This window comes from Phyllostomus hastatus, unplaced genomic scaffold (genome assembly GCF_019186645.2).
Source record: "Phyllostomus hastatus isolate PE091 unplaced genomic scaffold, TTU_PhHast_1.1 phas_contig_210, whole genome shotgun sequence".
NCBI classification, from domain to species: Eukaryota; Metazoa; Chordata; class Mammalia; order Chiroptera; family Phyllostomidae; genus Phyllostomus; species Phyllostomus hastatus.
In genome coordinates, this window is record NW_025333737.1 from 1,691,451 (window position 1) to 1,709,405 (window position 17,955).

The window sequence follows — 17,955 nt, forward strand, 5'->3', positions numbered from 1 at the left end:
CAATCAATCAGGAATGAGTAGATCTATATATGCTGAGGAAAAAGATGTCCAAGGTGTATTGTTTAGCTGCAGAAAAATATGCAAATATGCTGAATATTAATTCTGTTTGCAAAGTGCCCCTCCCCCACAACAGAGACACAGAGAAAGTCCAGAAGGAGAGTAGGGCGTTTAATATATTTCCATATTGGTTTAGCTTCTTAACATGAATACTTATATTGTACTTTAAAAATTAGTGTTATTATCACAATATTTTATAAGGCAAAGACAAGTAGAAACAGCAGTGCAGAAATATGCAGACCCGTCAGTGCTCAGTTCTGAGGGAGGAGGCCTGAGGAGGCCCAGGGGAGGGAGGGTTCCACCAGCTCTTTCTGAGAAACACTCAGAGCCCCGAGGAACTTGGTGGCCAAGCAGGGAGACCACACAGAAGTGTCACAGGTGGGCACAGGTAACCAGGTTTTTTGGTGACCGAGGACAAAGAATTGAACCAAACACACAGAGTTTATAGCATACAGAGAGAAGATTTATTAAGCGATAGCACACTCCACAGAACATGGGAGCGGGCCAACTCTGAGCAGAGATTGATCCTGTGGGCTGGAGAGATTCTATTCTTATAGGGCGGAAGCTTCCTGGCTAGTTTTGGGGGCTTCTATCGTGCATGTACAAGTAATTGCATTTCAAAGCTACTGCGTATGTGTGGTCTCCCGTGATTTTCTTGATTGGGCACTGGAGAAGGAGGTCCCACAATGCTAATTTCTTATAATGCTACTATAATGACGCAGGGGTCATGTAGCATCTTCTGTGCAGGTGCATTCTTGAGTCACCATGATTCAGCGTTTTTCCAGAAAGCAGGAACCACCAGTCTTAGAGGGTCTTTGTCTTGTATGGACGTCCTTTATCTTAGCCCTGGGGCACCTCTGGACTTTCCTCCTTCCGGACTATCTCCTGCCTCAGAAGAGCTTCCATGGTCTGAACCCCACCTTTCAGGCCTTCCTGGGATGGAGACTCTTGGTTTGCTGTGGCAAGATGGACTTTTTATTTGATTCCCATGACTGTTGTTTGTGTAATCATTCATAATTAAGAAAATTTTTTTCTGATTAACTAACCATATTAATTGACAAAGAGAGCCGAGACATAGGAACTTGAGAAGGAAGCGGGTGCCACGTACAGACGGGGAATTCCGGGAAGGGAGTTGAGTGTAGCAGGAGATGGTACGTGGGATCTAGTGGTGGGCCAGCACGGCGACTGGAGTAGGGGGAGAACCAAAAACCTGAGGAACCTCAGGAGGCTCAGCTGGCATTCACTATTCTCCGAAGTCAGCTGGAGCGGAGACTGCAGCGGGCCTAGGACCTGGGGGCTTGACCACGTCAAGGCTCAGAAGGACAGGAAAGTCAGTGGAGGAGACCAAGAAGTGTTGGAGCCAAGAAAGCTAGGCATCCAAGGGGTTAAGAGGGAATTCCTAGGGAGAGAGGACACTCATTGAATAAAGGCAGAGTGCAACGGGAATAGGGAATAAAGTTCAGGAAGAAGGTCATCAGTGACTTTCAAGGGAAATTTCTGAAAGGCAGTTGAGATGGATGCTGAACAAGAGGGAAAGCATGAATGGGAGGAAAGGAGGCAGTGGCTATAGACCTCCTCTGACATGGGAACGGAAGACCGTGAGGAAAGCCCCATGGGGGCTGGCAGCCCTAGGAAAGTGTGAAGATCCCCCGAGGGTCTGCAGACTGAGCAAGAGGAAATGGGGGCGGGCTCTAAGGTGGAGAAGAGAGGACTCCAGGGAAGGAGAGACAGGCAGAGGGACATGCTGAGTTCAAAGGGGATGTGCCAGGCTCCCTTAGATTTTGCCAAGTCATCTTCCATTTATTTATTTATTTATTTATTTAGAGGGGAAAGGGAGGAGAAAGGAGAGAAACATCAATGTGTGGCTGCTTCTCTCGCGCCCTCCACTGGAGACCTGGCCTGTAACCCAGGCACGTGCCCTGACCAGGAATTGAACCAGTGACCCTCTGGTTCGCAGGCCAGTGCTCAATCCACTGAGCCACACCAGCCAGGGTGCCAGTCATTTCTCATAGTGACCAGTCTGCAAGTGATGGAAACTTGGCCTCATTTTCCCATCGCTGGAATGAGGGAATCTGACTTAAGTTCCAAAAAGCAAATAAACCAAAATACCACGCAATGTGGATGCTGCAGCACAGAGCTTCCCACCTAGAGAGCTGGGCTGCTGCCATTGTGCCCAGCAGATGCCCACATGGATCCCTGAGCCCTGGGGCTGTGGGAGGTAGGGGGTGCCCTGGAGCAGCCACAGTCCCCAGGCCCATGGCCTCTGGCTGGACCAGCCTCTACAACTGATTTGCCCAAGTGAGAGGCCATGGGAATACAAATGTTACAATTTTCACCTTCCAGGGATGAAAGGTTGGGAGGCATTGCATACAGACGTACAAGCCCACAGGTTTGAGTTAGGGCTTGTGAGGGTTTTGGAAGCAGGATGGGCTTCCTTTCAAATGTTGCCCAAGCACCCTCTGCCAGTTCAGTTGCACTGTTTCGTCCTTAGAACACAGCTGCCCTGCACGGGGTTGGGGCAGGCTCCTTGCTTTCTGTTCTTCCGAAAGGCAGCTAGGACCAGCGCAGGAGGTGGCCCTCGGGGCTGCTGGAGCAGGAGGTGGCCGACCGTGCAGGTGTGTTGCTGAGAGGGTGGTGAACATCGATGAAATAGCGCTCCTTCCTGTCCACAAGGGGCTCTACCAAACCTCTCGTTCAGAAAACCACGCGCCATACGCTGTTACCGAGGCAGCGCCTTCCACTCGGACTTTTCCGGAGACTGGAATTCTTCAGAGGTGTTTAGAGGTGTTTCAGTGGGTGAAAGAGCTCCATGAAAGTTTGATTCTAACTTCCCTTTAAGAATGCATATTTTAAACTTATTCTGAAAACTGGACATTCACAACTGTAATAACATGACAGGCATCAAACGTGTAAGATGGGAAAGACCCTCTGTGTGTTACGTGTGCTGCCCGGGCCGTGGGGTCCACGGCAGCCTCGCAGCAGAGGGTCCTTGTCACATCCGTGTGACTGAAGAGTATCTGGACTTGAAGGAAAGGCTGTTTAAAAACAAAAGAAAACAAAAGCTATTTACAAATTCTCAGCTGAATTAAATCATGACTTCTGTATTCTATGTAACCAGAGTAAGACACGGAAATAACTTGGATGCTGGAGATTGAAAATATGTAAATTCTCCTCCACAGCGTTCTCATTTAAAATGTTTTCTGCTGCCGACCCGTGGGGCTCAGTTTGCTGTCCTCCCACGAAGTGAGGGGTCGCCGGGCCCCCGGTCAGGGCGCATGAGGGAGGCGACCGATGGATGTTTCACTCTCTTTCTCCCTCCCTTCTCCTCTCTCTAAAATAAATAAATAAAACCTTTAAAAAATAAAATGTTAAATAAAATGCTTTGTACTTACTGAAATAGCTACAGTGTGCTTACTGATTTACTTTGAAAGATATTCGAACTCATAAAATAAATACAATATTTCTGTCAGTCTCTGCAACGCAGTGTCGCCTACATTTGAAAACCGCTGGTACAGTGCGAAGAGCCAGGCCTGAGCCAAACCCTGGCCCAGCCACTCGGGAGCCCCAGAGCTCCGGGCGTGTCGTTGGCCCTCCAGGCCTCCGGGTCCATATCTACGAAATGGAGCTACTCATACCTACTCGACAGGGGTTTTTATCTGCTGAGATATCACAATGCTTCTAAGAGGCAATAAATATCCGCACTAGTGTCCTCCCCCTCCCCCTCCTGTACCCCCAAGGTGCACAGATAGCCCTGACTGACTCAGACCTCTCAGCCCCCCTCTTGATCGAAGATATTAATTTTCTGCATGCTGGACAGTCACTGGGCAGCACCTAAGGCCCAGGGCTAAACCAACTTGACCTTGACTGCCATCAGGGCCCTCTGACAACAGAGCCAGCCAACACTTGGGATCCTGTAAGAGCAGTGCAAAGTGATGTGACAGGCGGGCGTAGGGGGTTGTGGGAGTGTCTCTGCGTGTGAACTCATGCTTTCTTTAGGCAACATTTGGTATTTTTCCCATTTGCCTGCTGAAGCTCTTCAGTGGCTGCTCTAGTAGCCCAATCAGAGTCCCTCGCTTGTAACGAATTCTTGGAATGCGGTCTGTCTAGCAGCTAGAGAGTACGCATCCCCTCTTCGAGAAGTGCCTTCCTTTTCCATCAGCACAAAACCAACAAGCGGAAGAAGCTTAAGTTTCTCACCATTGCATCTGGTGCCCCCTGAAAGTTGCAGTCCACTTTGCAAATACTTTTCTTAGCTCCAGAAGTCGAGAGAGGTTTGTTGAGAAGCTGATGTTAATGTCTCACTTGTTGCAAAATTACCCCAAAACAGGAGGAGGCTGGCACTTGTGCGAATTCCATTTACTTATTGAGCAGAAGCTACCGGAGCCCACAGATGAAGTGACAGACATTCCTAGGGGACAAAGCATTAGCAGTTTTCACTTGAACGTCACTCCAGCGCCCAGCTTGCTCTGCATCACCAACCCAAAGAAGATTGGAAGAGCCAGATGAGTCCTTTCCCGCTGATTATGGGGAGTCTGCCAGCCTTAGGAAAGCTTGAATCTTCTCTGAACGTCAACTGCAAAGTTATCCAAAATAGCTGGTGAACCTCAGGCTTCCCAGCCTGTCCCAAGAAAATCTTGCTTAGAATTTTTTGGGCAGTGTAGATGAAAAAAAAAAAAAGGGTGCAGTCAAGAATTTTGTCCCTGCCAGGAACGGCCACTTGGAAGTCTGGTCTGTGGATACCATATTAGAAAGAGTTTTTTTTGGAAGGCAGTCTCCAGCAACCCTCCTAATTTGCATTCAGAGGAAACATGCCCCATTTTCCACGATGTGTAGGCCAGCCAGCCCCACTAGGAGGGAGGACGCTCTCCTCTCAGAGCCTGACCCACAAGTTTATCCCTAAATGTTATGGAAATAGCAGCTTCTGGGGCAAGAGGAATAGAGGATGGAGAGTCTTTTAAAACTCTTGGATACATTGGTATCACAATCACGTTCTAAAAAGGCAAAGACTGGTTATCGAGATGCCTGCTGAGGACACGGCCCGCACACAGCAGCAGGTACGTCGTCACCTGGGTGTTCTGTTCAGGCCCCCCCAGGAAAGAGGCCGCCCTCTGGCGGCCTGGTGTTGTATACCAGCCTGTCTGGTCACGGCGAATGACCATGAACTTATCACGTCCTACACTGCCGCACAGAGCATGTGCATACAACCCAGCCTTGTGGGGCCTTCACAGCCCTGTTGGTTAGAATCCCCTGTCACAGATAAAACTGAGCCTCAAGGCCAAGGGCTCGCCCAACAGCCAAGTGCTGCCACCAGACCTGGACACCAGGAGCTCTTCAGAAGTCTCGAATCCTAGGCTGCTTTTGTTTCAGACGGACACATTCTTCTTCTCCCACTGCTTGCACCCGGTTACATGGGTGAGGAAGAAAACCTCGCAGGAAAATCATCTTGTACTGCTCTTCTCAGTGGATTACATGGAAGTGTTTCTTTTCTCACCACATGGGTCCCTGCCCACCCTACTGAAGTGGGGAGCTGGTGAAAACCAAGGGTGGAGACTGGTGAATGATCTCGAAGCCGACCTAATGGCAGTGCTGAAGCACGTTTTCCACTGCTGGAAGAGCCATCAGACTTCCCGAAGAGTTCATTGCAGAATGCCCACCCAGTTATTAAGGAAACAGGATTAACTTACTGCTGCAGGAGAGAAATCCCTTAGGTGGTCACACGGGAAAGCAGGCTGTGATCGGAACCGTGAGGTGGAGAAGGGAAAGTAAACAGGCGAGAAATTCAGGGCGCAAGAAGGTTTCCAAAGCAGCAGCAGCACTCTACACATATTCAGAGAGGGCTTCCACTGCAGCGGGCCTGCCGGGACCTCGTGAGGAACAAACGCCACAGTCTGAGCTGGGCACTGCCCCCTCGGGTGGCACGGCGTCGCCGAGGAGAAGGACAGACGCCTGGGTGGAGGGGAGCCCGAGGCTCACAGGCTCGCTAATTCTTTCCTATATGGTCCACTGTGTTTTCTGTCAGCAGTAAGGAAATACATCCTAGCAAACGACACCCAGTAATGCTTTAATTAACTGTAGTATTTCATGCTCCAATATGCACCAAGAAATTACTTCCAGATGGGGACAATGAAAGCTATTTACACGAAAAAGCAATCTCTTTAAGGAAACGGATACCTCCCAGAGGCACAGAGCCCAGAGAACTCTGAGGGTCCGGGAGGCTATCTGTTCTGATACCTACTAGAGCGAGACCGGGGGTTTTATTTACTGGATAAAATCCAGCAGCACTCTTCCCGCGTGCCCGCTTCCCATGTGCCCCCATTCCCGAGGCATTAAATGGCCTGATGTAGTTCTCATCATTTTATTTTTAGCAATCTCACTCGGACTGGACAAGAAGTGTGAAACACTTGGTTCCCCCTCAAGCAAGCTCGTTATTTTGGAGATTTCTCCTCCTAGGGAGAGGGACGGCACTTCCAGCTGTGGGCTGCGGGCGTTTCCCCTGGCCGGTGTGCCACTGCGGGCACGGGGCAGCGGCCTCGGGCCTGCTCGCGCGCCCCGCCTGCCCGTCACTGTCTCACTGGTCTCTGGCAGTCTGCTCAGTCCTGGCGGGTCTGTGCTGAGGACTCGCCGAGGCGCCCTTTTCTGGGTGGTGGGCAGGTTGTAGGTTCTTTGTTCTTCAAGAGAGGGAGGAGTGGTGGCAATGAGCCTCAACGCCAGAACTGAATTAGGAGGTCAAAACACCCTGTTCTCTGTGGTTCCCTGTGACGATCCAAACAGAACTCTCTCCAGCCCGGGCACCCTCGGCCAGCTCTCAGGAAGTCTGTTCATAATAAAAGCAGCAGTGAACTTGTTGTCAATTGTAAATTACCAGTATTTATTCTCACCACATAAAGTGACTTCAAACTTTTCGTTAAGGGCTACAGACACTCAGAGGAATGAACAATATCTAAGTTTAGCTTAATAACAGAGTCATTAGCTACCGTTTTTGTCAATGTCTGCTCCTTTACATGTTATTTCAAAGTGACAGTAATAAATAAAACTTCTTTTGGGGGTTGGCTCGCCAAAACAAGGAGAATCCTAACGAGTGGGAGGACAGCCCATTCTCTGGCTTCATCCCTACTATCAACACAAGTTCAAACTGAAGGCTGCTGTCTATCAGCAAAGAATCTTTACCACGTTGGGCACAGTTCAATTGCACAGTACTTTCACTTGCTTAGAGCGCCAGAAAAAATACACATTTATGAAAATGTGCTACAGGAACCGTTCAATAAGGCAAACTTCTCTCTATTGCAATGGTTCTTAATAAGGAGTAAACGTTAAATCACCAAAGGAACCCTCCATGCCAGGACCCCTCCAGAAACGGAGACTCTCCAGGCACCAGTCTCTGCCCAGATCCCCAGGTGGTCCTGATGCAGGCCCTCGGCTCCTGCAGGGCACACAGGAGCACTCAGACCCCCTCATAAGAGGTTCAACACATGACTCCCTCGGACACGTGCTGACACCTCGATTACTGACGCTGGAACAAATCGAGAGAGCAACCTCCTTGGCGCTGACCACCAACTTGCAGAAAACAGGGCTGACATCTCAATGCCATTATGGAGACGCCCAGAAAATGACTCCTACAAACCACCAAGAAAGAGTGCGGGTCTGCAGACACCGGGAGTGACGAGAACCAGGTGCGGCGGCCCACCGGCTTCCCGGGGCTGTGACTGATGGCTGAGGTGACTGTGCCCTTCGGAGTCAGGCCCACTGCCCCTTCCTGCACAAGCGGGAAGAACCGGCTCTGGGTCTGTAACTTCACCTGAGGCCGCGGGCACAGTGAAGCCCACCTGCTGAGCTGCCGGGCTCTCTGCACCCCCTCCCCACCCTGCCTGCACTTTTCCTCCTTAGCCGTCTTTCCCTAATTGAGCTCAGCTAAAGGCTACACCTCTTTCTTCCACCACTTATTTTCTTCTTGGTGTTCTCGAGTCCGAGATGCTCAGCACGTGAGTCAGGCGGACCAGCACTAGGCTGGAGGCCGATGGAGAAACGGAGCCCAGGAGGATGGCCGGGGCCGGTGGGCGGAGTCTGGGGGACAGGCTGATGGACAGGGACAGGGGGGCTGCGGAGCTAATAGCAGGACGACAGGAAGGGGAGCAATGGTCAGTTTCTGGTCAGATTTCCCAACCCTGAAGTTTCCTACTGTATCGCTGTCACAACTTTCACGAATGTTTAGGGAATTTCACTGCGCTGAGTGCTATGTGGTGCCCCAGTTTTATCCTGAGGCGTTCTCTGTAAAAATCTCCGCCCTCGCCCTACCGGGCCAACAAACTGTTCACAATTCCTGAGCAAATGCTGAAGTTGCCAGTCACCTCGAGGCCACAGGCAGCTGCCGGAGGCTTGGTTTCCAGGGAACCAGGTGAGCCAGGCAATTCTGTGACCCGCCCTCCCGACGTGGGGCGGTGCGTGAGGACTGACCGGCTCCCTCCGAGAGGCCGGTGCCTCCCCCACAGCCGTGCTGCCCCGGAGCCCGCGGTGGGCCGGAGCCACGGTGGGCCGGCCAGCCGGGCCAGGGGGCCTTCTGGGCTGTGCCTACTCTGAGTTTGTATGGCCGGCGTTCTGTTCCTGAGGACCCATGGGGCTCGCTTCTTTTTCATTAGTGATAAAGTAATGTCACTGTGGCACCGCACCTCCTTTGCTGCTTTCAGATACTTCTGCAAAGGACTTTGGGTTTGAAAGTGGACGGCTAGGGAGTGCACCAGAGGGGAGAGGCTCCCTGGGCTGTCCTTGAGCTTTGTCTGGGGAGAAAGCCTAGAAACATTTTTCTAGGAAAACCTCCTGGTTTCCCCACACAGAAGGCAATCCCTCCCCTAGAAGTCAGGAGCAAAATGGGAGAAAATAGCCTTCTCACGTCACGCACTGCGCGTGCCAAGCTCAGAACCCTCTCCCCCAGGCAGATGTGGGGCCGCCCCACGCCCTGGCCGGGAGCGCGGCACAGACGGCACCTTCTTCCCAGGCCTCACACATTCGGTCCTGCGTGGGAGACACAGAGAAAGTCTTCCCTCGGGTATACAGACAGGGTGCACTGGAGACTCATGAGAAATGAGAATACAGGGGCAACTTGGCCAAGTTGAAAAGGACCAGAAACAAAATATGTACCAGCACTGGGATTCACTGGGCAGAGTGTCCCTGCTTCCATTTCCCTCACAAAGGAAGGCTGGTTTCCTGGCCCTGTGACTGGGGCCCTGAGAGCCAGCCTCAAACAGCGGCAGACGGAGGGAGGGCGAGATCCAGGCTTGGTTACCCACGCTGCCCGGACAGGCGCATGGTAGGGAAGAGGGCCACAGGCCAGGGGGTGTGACAGCAGAGGGAGGGAGGTGACAGAGTCAGTGACAACTGGACCAGCTGACAGCAGCCCCATACAACAGTGTCCTCTCACCCAGTGCTACCTCTGCTACAGGAACGAGAGGACGTCGAAACTGCCTTTTTGTAACTGGGCCCTTAACTTGGCCTCTCCGATTAGCGCAGGGATTAAGACATGGTGTGGGGGAGGCACACTGAAAATCCACTGTTCCGGGAAGTGTCAAGATCCACAATCTGAGCATCAGGGTCAGCACAGGAGAGGTGAGGGCTTCCAGGAGGCTGGGCGCTGAGGGCTGCTGGCCAGTGCTCCTACAGTCTCTTTTTAATTAGCTTCTCCAGTTTGCGGATGCGGGATGATTCCTGTTCCGGAGTGGGAGCCAAGAGAGACAGAGAGCTGGAGCCTTCGGGCCCCGAGGGCGGGGTGGGGAGCCTCTGGCGGAAGAGTTCCAGCATGCTGCTCTGCTCGCTGCGCTTCAGCCCCTGCGGTGAGGAGAGAAAGAGCACTCTGAGAAGTCTGGCCCCAGGGGCAAGGGCAGCACCTGGCTGCTCTGAGCTGAGGACCTGCAAACAGCACAATTAATCTGGGCTGAGGATGAACACTTTCTTCAAGGGGAGTTACAGGCCCTGGGCAGTAGCCTGGGAGAGAAGCAGAGGAAGAAAAACAGGAAATAGGGTAGGAGAGAAAGCAGGGTTGGAGAGGGAAGAAAGCACAGGTAAATGGGGTGGGGAAGGTAAGACTCTTCATTCCATTCCTCCCACTGAGCAGTGGTTTTCGCTGGGCGGGGTGGGGGGGGGGAGGTAGTAATCCGAGAGTTCACGCCCCCCCACCCCCAGCCTTCTCAGAAGACTGCAGCACAGGCTGGGCTCCTGCACCTTGAGAAAGCTCCCCGGGGCCCATATCCCACCCCCCCAGTTAGGAACTGCTGAGAGTGAGAGTGAGAAGGCGGAGCTGGGGACTAAACGAGATGCTGAATTAACCTTCATGTCCAGTATCTTCTGGAAGGTTTCCGTGTTGCAGTCCGAAAGGAGTTTGATGTAGTTGTCAACAAATACCACCGAGGGCTCATGAGGGGCCATCACCACCTGTAAGGGGGAGATGGGAGCAGGCTCTCAAGGAAAGCTCCTGGCTGCAGGGCCAGCCTCGCCCGCAGGCCGCCCACCCACCGCCCACCGAGCGGGGCGTCCTCGAGTGGCAGCTGGCTCAGACACAGACGGCCTCTTCCCTCCCGACACTCCCTCAGAGCAGGAGCAGAGTTTCCTAAATTTGCTGTCATCACTGTCACCTGGACTGCTTTTTAGGCGCAGACTCCTAAGTCCCTCCTCTGAAGATTCTCATTCTGAGGGCTGGGGTGGGGGTCCCAGGTGGTTTTAGAAGATCAGGACCGTCTGACACTGTGTCAGAGGGGCTCCTGTCTGAGACACATCGAGGTTTTGTGGCACCTGTTTCTTGTGTCTCAACGTATCCTTGTTCCCGAGGACTGGGCAGCAAAAGGCAATGATTTAAGTAGATTTTTGTCAAAAACAAAAACCCCACAACTGCCTCACTCTTTTCAAGACTTCTGGAACTTCACTTAACTACACCCAAGTAATACAGAAGCAGAAGGAAAGGAACGGCCTCACACTCCTTGCACTCATTTCCATTTGCGTTTGAAATGCAGTGTCTGCCTTTCTTCCTCCGCAGGCTGGTTTTGTTTTGAATTCCTGAGCATGTAACTCAGAGTGGCAAGGAGTGGTTCACTCAGAAATCCTCTGCAGAAATGTCTAAATGTCATTCTCCCATTTCAAAGTACAAAATTCATGAAACAAAGATGAAGTCACATTTTTTAAATAAACATGGAACTTTAATGACTTTCTTTCTGAGCAATTCAAATATACTCAAGATTACTTTTCTGTCTGGAAATAAAATCAAGATGGTTTCAGCACGTGTTTGCTATCACGCTAATCTGGGAACACTGGTGTTAATTATTTCATAAATATTTGTACCTAAGGTACAAATTCACTAAGGGGAATATTATACTTAGGAAACATGGAGAAAATATACACTATTTGTGAAAAGTTAAAAAAAAGAAAGAAAAAATTCTGTGCAGATAATCCCCCAACTCTGCCCTCCTCCCTGGTGAGGAGACCAGCTGCAGAGGAGGTGGATTACCAGGCTGCTTCCGGTGTCCTCAGGCCACGAGCTCCTGGTCTGTGCGGGACCTTTACCTGGGCCCACCTGTCTCAGGTCACATGCCTAGTCTTTCCTCCTGCTACCAGCAGAGTCATTCTGTTTGGGAGAGACACCTGACGGGCCTGTGGACCCTGGATGTTTAGCGCTTTCATGATAGTTCCATTTGTCCTCTATTTTCTCCCAAAGAGGCCCCCTTGCTTCTCAGCAAGCACAGGTGAAAATCAGATGCAGGTGCTTAATGCTTCAGACGTTTGCAATATCACCCCACGTATAATGTTTGGTTAAATGGGGCTTTAGAAAACCCATTCGCTGATTAGAGTCAGTTACTGGAACATCTGTTTGGAGTTCCTGTAAGGCTGCAGAGTTTGGAAAGCCCAAGGGGCTTATGTGGAGGGAGTAACTGCCAGGTGGGCTAGAAATGCCGCTGAGAAGCAGAGAGACCCCTGACTTAGACACTGAGTCGCAGAGACAACCCCACCAAACTTCCAGCTTTGGCCAAATCTTATTACAAGAGAATCCTATTACAATGAAGAATTCATTTGTCAGGAAGATTCACTGACCCCCAAAGAACTGTCCATGATTTTCAACAATGCCCGACAAGGCCAAAATCTGGTCCTGCCAGAGAGTGTGGACAGACCTTTGGGACTGAAGGGGGCAGGCCCTGATCTGTCATTTCAAAACTAGTCCTCTTTGGAATAAGTGACCAGGCGACCAGCCCCCTTTAACAGAAGCCCCAGCGAAGACTCGAGCCCCACCTTGAGGATCATCTCCGCCCGGGTCATGCCTTTCACGACAATCTTAGTGTAACTGGCAGGTGCTTTCCTCACCACCTGTGAGCCAATGGAAGGCAGGTCGAGCAGGACCATCTTCAGGGAATGGGTGTCCAGCAGCAGCTGCGGGAGCAAAGCGGAACGTTACTAGCCACTTCCTACAGACACAGCACCTGGTATACCCATACTGACTAATAACATTTTCCTGATTTTAAATGTATGACATTCTCGTTGGAGGAAATTTGGAAAATAAATGTTAGTTATAATTCCCATTACCCAGGAAAAAAAATAACAAGAAGCCATAGTAAATGTGGTATAATGCCTAACAGTCAGTGTGTGTATAAAACCCCCCCTAGAATTCTACTGTACATAGTTTTATGACCTGTTCCACTTAATATATGAAATTTTTGAATTCTAGTTTTCCACCTTGGCAGTCTTTTAAATTCTCATGACTTGTAAAGTCTACACAGAACTCTGTGTGTACGTGTGTGTACAACTTCAACATATTTAACCATTATCCTCTGATTTCTCTCTATGTTTTTATTATTGTAAATAATGAATGCTGAACAGCTTTATACACACAATTCTAGGTCTACCAGTGCTATTTCCTTAGGTGGAGTCTTTGGGACAGATCAGAGGATAAGGACACGGTTGAGGCCCTTGACACATATCTTGAGCTACTTTCCAAGTGAAATGTGCCCACCTACACCTGCCGGTGATGCTGGCTGTGGCCTCACTGGCACTGGAAACAGAAAAACCCTGCTGGTTCAATAGGCAAACACAGTACTCAGTATTGCCGTATTTTGAATTTCCCTGAACGCTAGTGAAGACGTGGGAGATTAAACCAAATTTAAACATGAGTCTCTTAGCACAATCTGCCTTTTCCTGTTGTTGTTCTGCTTAATGCAAATTATTTGGAAGGATATCAACTTTCCTGACCACCCACCAACTGCCAGGAGTGAGGCTGGGAATGTTTCATCTCATTTAGTCTTTAAAGGACTCTGGCCTGTCGGTATTTATTGGTCCCATTTTATAGATAAAAGTAATAATACATCCTCAATTTAAAAAATGGTGAGGGAGCTACACTAAGGAAAGAATAATTTCATGTAGTAATGTGGCCAATGGCCTGAATTCGGTAGGTCATTTCACTGTAGACAAGGAAAGTTCTAGGGCATTTGGATTTTTCTAGGTCTCCGGAGAGGAAAATCCTTACTTTCCTAGTTTTTGTTTTTGAAAAGGCCGTGGCTCTCAGAGAAAGGCACCCAGGCACACGGAGGGGAGACGAGCGGAGACCGCCCGAGGGCCCTCCACGGAGCTCGGCACTGGAGAGCGCCCCAGAGCCCACCGGGAATGCCCGCTGTGCTTCCCCGGAGGCCACCCCGCACGTGCCTCAGAGGAGTAAGTGTGCTGAATTCCAGGCAGCTCAAACTCTAGATATAAAAAAGAAAAGCTTTAAGAACAGCGATTATTTTTTATTACTTATGGGTAGAGAAGAACGTGAAACACAGGAAAGATGGAAAAACCTAATTAAAAATAAGTCCATATCAAAAGACACAAAAACAGAGTAAAAAGGCACAAACCGGGAGAGAGTATCTGCCACGCCGGCAAAGGAACGATATGCAGAACACACACGGATTTCGACAGATGCACAGAAGACCGGAAAACCCAACAGCAGCGGCAACAAAAGTACTGGGGCAGAGATCTGAATAGGCAATTCCACAAAAACAGAAACTCATGTGCTCACAGGCATGTGAAATGATGGTTAACCTTATTAGTAATCCAATAAATGCAAATTAAAACCACAATTGTATATCATTTCATACTCCTAAGGTAGGCAAAAGTAAAAAGGTTGGTAATACCAAGTATTGGCATGGATATGGTATAATAAAATTCATACTTATGCTGAGAGTATAAATTAAAAGCCCTTAGGAGGAAATTCAATATATACATGAATTTATACATATATGTGTTTAGTATATATAATCAATACTGTATCAGATATATATTATATATATATTATACATACATATAATATATATATAATCAGATTCATATATATCTGAAGAGGTGCATAACCCACAACACAGCACTCATATCCTTTAGATACATTCTTGCCCATGTTAGAAAATATTTCCTGCATTCACTGTTTGTAAAAGCAAGACCGAAACAACCTACAGGGTCATCGATGGTAGAATGGATAAACAAATGCAATGGAACATGATACTGAAGTTAAACTGAATGAACTCAAACGGCATATATTGATATGGATAAGTCTCAAAAAACATTATGTTGGGCAACAGAAAGCATATGGGGGAAATGATATGTATAATACCATTTTTATAAAGTTCAAAAATAAGTAAAACAAAATCATATATCATTTCTGAATCATTCATAACATATCAAAACAAATCATTTGAACATATTGAAACACATATGGGAATGATAAAGCTCAAAATCAGAACAGTAGTTCCTCTGGGCGTGGAGGGGGGGAACCGGCAGGACAGGGTCCCCGGGGGCCTCAGCAGTAACTGCAATGATTCACTTCACATAGAAAAGATTTGAAGCAAATGTGGGAGCATGTTAAGATCTGACTGAGTGGTGAGCTGGTATGCTTGACATTATTTTCTCTACTGTTATTAACTGGGAATATTTCTTTTTTCTTTTTTTTAAAAATATGTTATTTGAGGCCTGGTAAGGATTCAACTTTATCTTCCATGTAGCAAATTTGCACGTTCTTGTCAAAATCAAAGTCATGTCTTACTATTATTTGTTGGTAGGGAAGAAAATCAATGATTATATTTTAAAACATATGGGAATACTTCCTATTTTTTCTATACACTCTACTCCCCAGAGATATAGTATATACATAAACAATTATATAGGTTTAAGTGACAGAAAGAGTTATGAATGAACGAGACATAATTTCCTACGGTCTACCATATCTTTCGATGTGACATTTTCAATCCTTGCCCAGTCAGTAAGACTCTGTCCACACCGGACAGCTGAAGACATGGAAACCTCGGTCTTAGGTTTTACAAAAAGCAACATAGTCCCAAAGGGCGGGAGCCAGCCTGACAGACTGAGCAGCTGCCTGTAGGAGGTGAAGGTGAAAGGCCCCACTGATCATGAAAATCTGCTGGTCTCCCTCTTTGAAAACAGCTAATAGTTCCCCTCCGTGGGCCCGAGGCATGGGCAAGACGGGGCCATCAGCCAAATGTGTCTGAGCCTCAGTGATAATTTCTGGAGTGTTGTGGCTCATGTTATTACAGAGCTGCTGGGGCCCAGGGCCGGCCGGCATGCTACGCCTGGGAAAGGCGAGCATCACCCAGCAATGGAAAGCTCCAAGGGGTTTACTTCTTAGTGTTCTTCCTGTTCTTGGGGGGCCGCTGTGAGTATCTGTAGAGATGAACACCTTGAGCAGGTAAGACACAGGTACACTGCTAGAAGGTAAAGAACTATGTATGTGCTGCGGATTTCTTTGGTAAGGTGGTGCAGAGCAGGCAGTTCAAGATGACGGGAGGGCGCACCGAGGTGCAGCCGTGCCCCGTCCCCCTCAACCCAGGCACAGAGGGCAGAGCAGTCAGTGCTCGACTTTGTTGGGAGGAAGGGAAAGCACCGACCAGAAGAGAGCATGTTCTCTGTTAAAAATGACAGCGTTGTCTCTTCCTTTCTAATCTGTATACATTTTATTTCTATAAAAACATTTTATTTTTTGCCTTATTGTTCTGACTGGTACTTCAGGGCAATATGGGACAGAAATGGTGACAAGAGACATATTGTTTTATTCCCAATGTCAAGAGAAAAATCTTCCACTCTGGCCGGGTAGCTCGGTTGGTTAGAGCATTGTCCCCATACGCCAAGGTTGTGGGTTTGACCTCTGATCAGGGCACATATAAAAATCAACCAATGAGTGCATCAATAAGTGGAACGACAACAAAAATCGATGTTTCACACTTTCTTTTCTCCCTTCCTCTCTCTAAAATCAATAAATTAAAATTAAAAAAAATCTTTTGGAGAAAATTCTTTCTATATTTGACCATTAACCATGATACTGTACTTTTTTTCGATAACTGACTCACTCAGTATTTCACTAGCTTGCTCAGCCCACCCATCTCCAGGCCCATGGGGGCCCTGCTGACGGCTGTGAAGGCGCCTGGAGCGCGGCTGCGCCCGACCCCTGGCTCCGTGTGGCACCGGGGAGCAAGCATTCTTTTGACCGAGAGACAGAAGAGGCCTCAAGCTCTCAGGGGGAGAGAAGGCTGGACTCATGGGAAGTAAGATGGGCCAGCACTAATCAGACAGAGAAAAGTAAGTGGTTGGGTAGATCAGAGATTCAAAAACCTCTTCAGAAAGAGAAAAGGGCTGTACAAGAGGGAGAAAGCTCTAGTGTCTGGGCAAAAGCATGTGCACACGTAACAAGGAAGCAGAATTCACCTTTTCTGAAAACAAGTTCTATGATCAGAAGATCTAGAAGGAAGCTAGTTTAAGTGTAGAAGTACGGAAGTTTTGTGTCAACCGTAAAGTAAAATTTTATTTTGGATTACACATGAATGGACCACTACTATTATTTTTAAATCTTGCTATTATGGAAAGTTTCAAACACATACTTAGGTAAACACAATAATACAACGAACCCTTAAGCCCCCATCACTCAGCTGCAACAGCCAAAGGCATTCTGTCATTCTTATCTTGCTTCATCTCTGATTAATCTTGTGGCTCTCTACTGGGGGTGATTTGGTTCACCCCCGTAAACCCCCGCAGGATATTTGGCAATGTCTAGAGAGACATTTTTGGTTCTCTGAATTGGGAGGGTGTTGCTTGCAAGTAGTGAGTAGTGGTAAGGGATGCTGCTAAATATCCTGTAACATATAGGACAGCCCCCCATGACAAAAGATTCTCTGGCTCAAAATGTCTATAATGCTTTTGGCAAAGATGGAGGCATAGGTAGATACACTGTGCCTCTTCCCACAACCAAAAGAAAGACAACAAATTTAAAAACAAAACCCAACCAGAACTGCCAGAAAATCAAAGTCTACTGAAGTCCAACAACCAAGGAGTGAAAGAAGAAATGTTCATCCAGACTGGTAGGAGGGGCAGAGAGGGGCGGCTGGGGTGGAGAGGACCCATGACAAGCTGGCAGCTGGAGGACCAGGTGGGCGAGGCAGTGGCTGGTGGACTGGGCAGGTGAGGTGGTGGCTGTGGGGTGGGACCAGCAGTCCCACATTTGTGTGCAGAAAAACTGGGAGGAACAACTGGGGAGTGAGACAGATCTTTCAACCCAGGGTTCCAGTCCAGCGTGGGGAAATAATGTCTCAAAGCCTCTGACTATAAAATCCTGTGGGGGTTGTGGCAGTGGGAGAAAGTCGCCGCCTCACAGGAGAGTTTGTAGGAGAGACCCACAGGGTCCTAGAACATAGGACCACAGGGTCGTCCTAAACATACACAAAACCACCCACCCAGGGATCAGCACCAGAAGGACCCAATTTGCTTGTGGGTAGTGGGAGAAATGACTGAAAGCCACCAGAGAGCTGATCAAGTGGCAGCGCTCCCTCTCTGAACCCTCCTCCACAGACAGTGCCACAATGCAGAGACTGGGGTTGCTTCACCCTGGCAAATACCTAA

At 48.8% G+C, this 17,955-nt stretch overlaps 1 protein-coding gene across 3 annotated transcripts in view; it reads right to left on the minus strand.

Moving 5' to 3' along the window:
• Positions 1-6,904: 6,904 nt before the first annotated feature.
• The window catches only part of VPS53 (VPS53 subunit of GARP complex), a 133,256-nt gene continuing 122,205 nt past the window's right edge, over positions 6,905-17,955 (minus strand). For all 3 annotated transcript variants that reach the window (XM_045837337.1, XM_045837338.1, XM_045837339.1), the window contains 3 exons: positions 12,319-12,456; positions 10,372-10,476; positions 6,905-9,873 (listed from right to left, as the gene is read on the minus strand). In XM_045837337.1, coding sequence (XP_045693293.1) covers positions 9,703-9,873; positions 10,372-10,476; positions 12,319-12,456 — 414 coding nt within the window. In that variant the 3' untranslated portion in view covers positions 6,905-9,702. The remainder of the gene's footprint in view (positions 9,874-10,371; positions 10,477-12,318; positions 12,457-17,955) is intronic.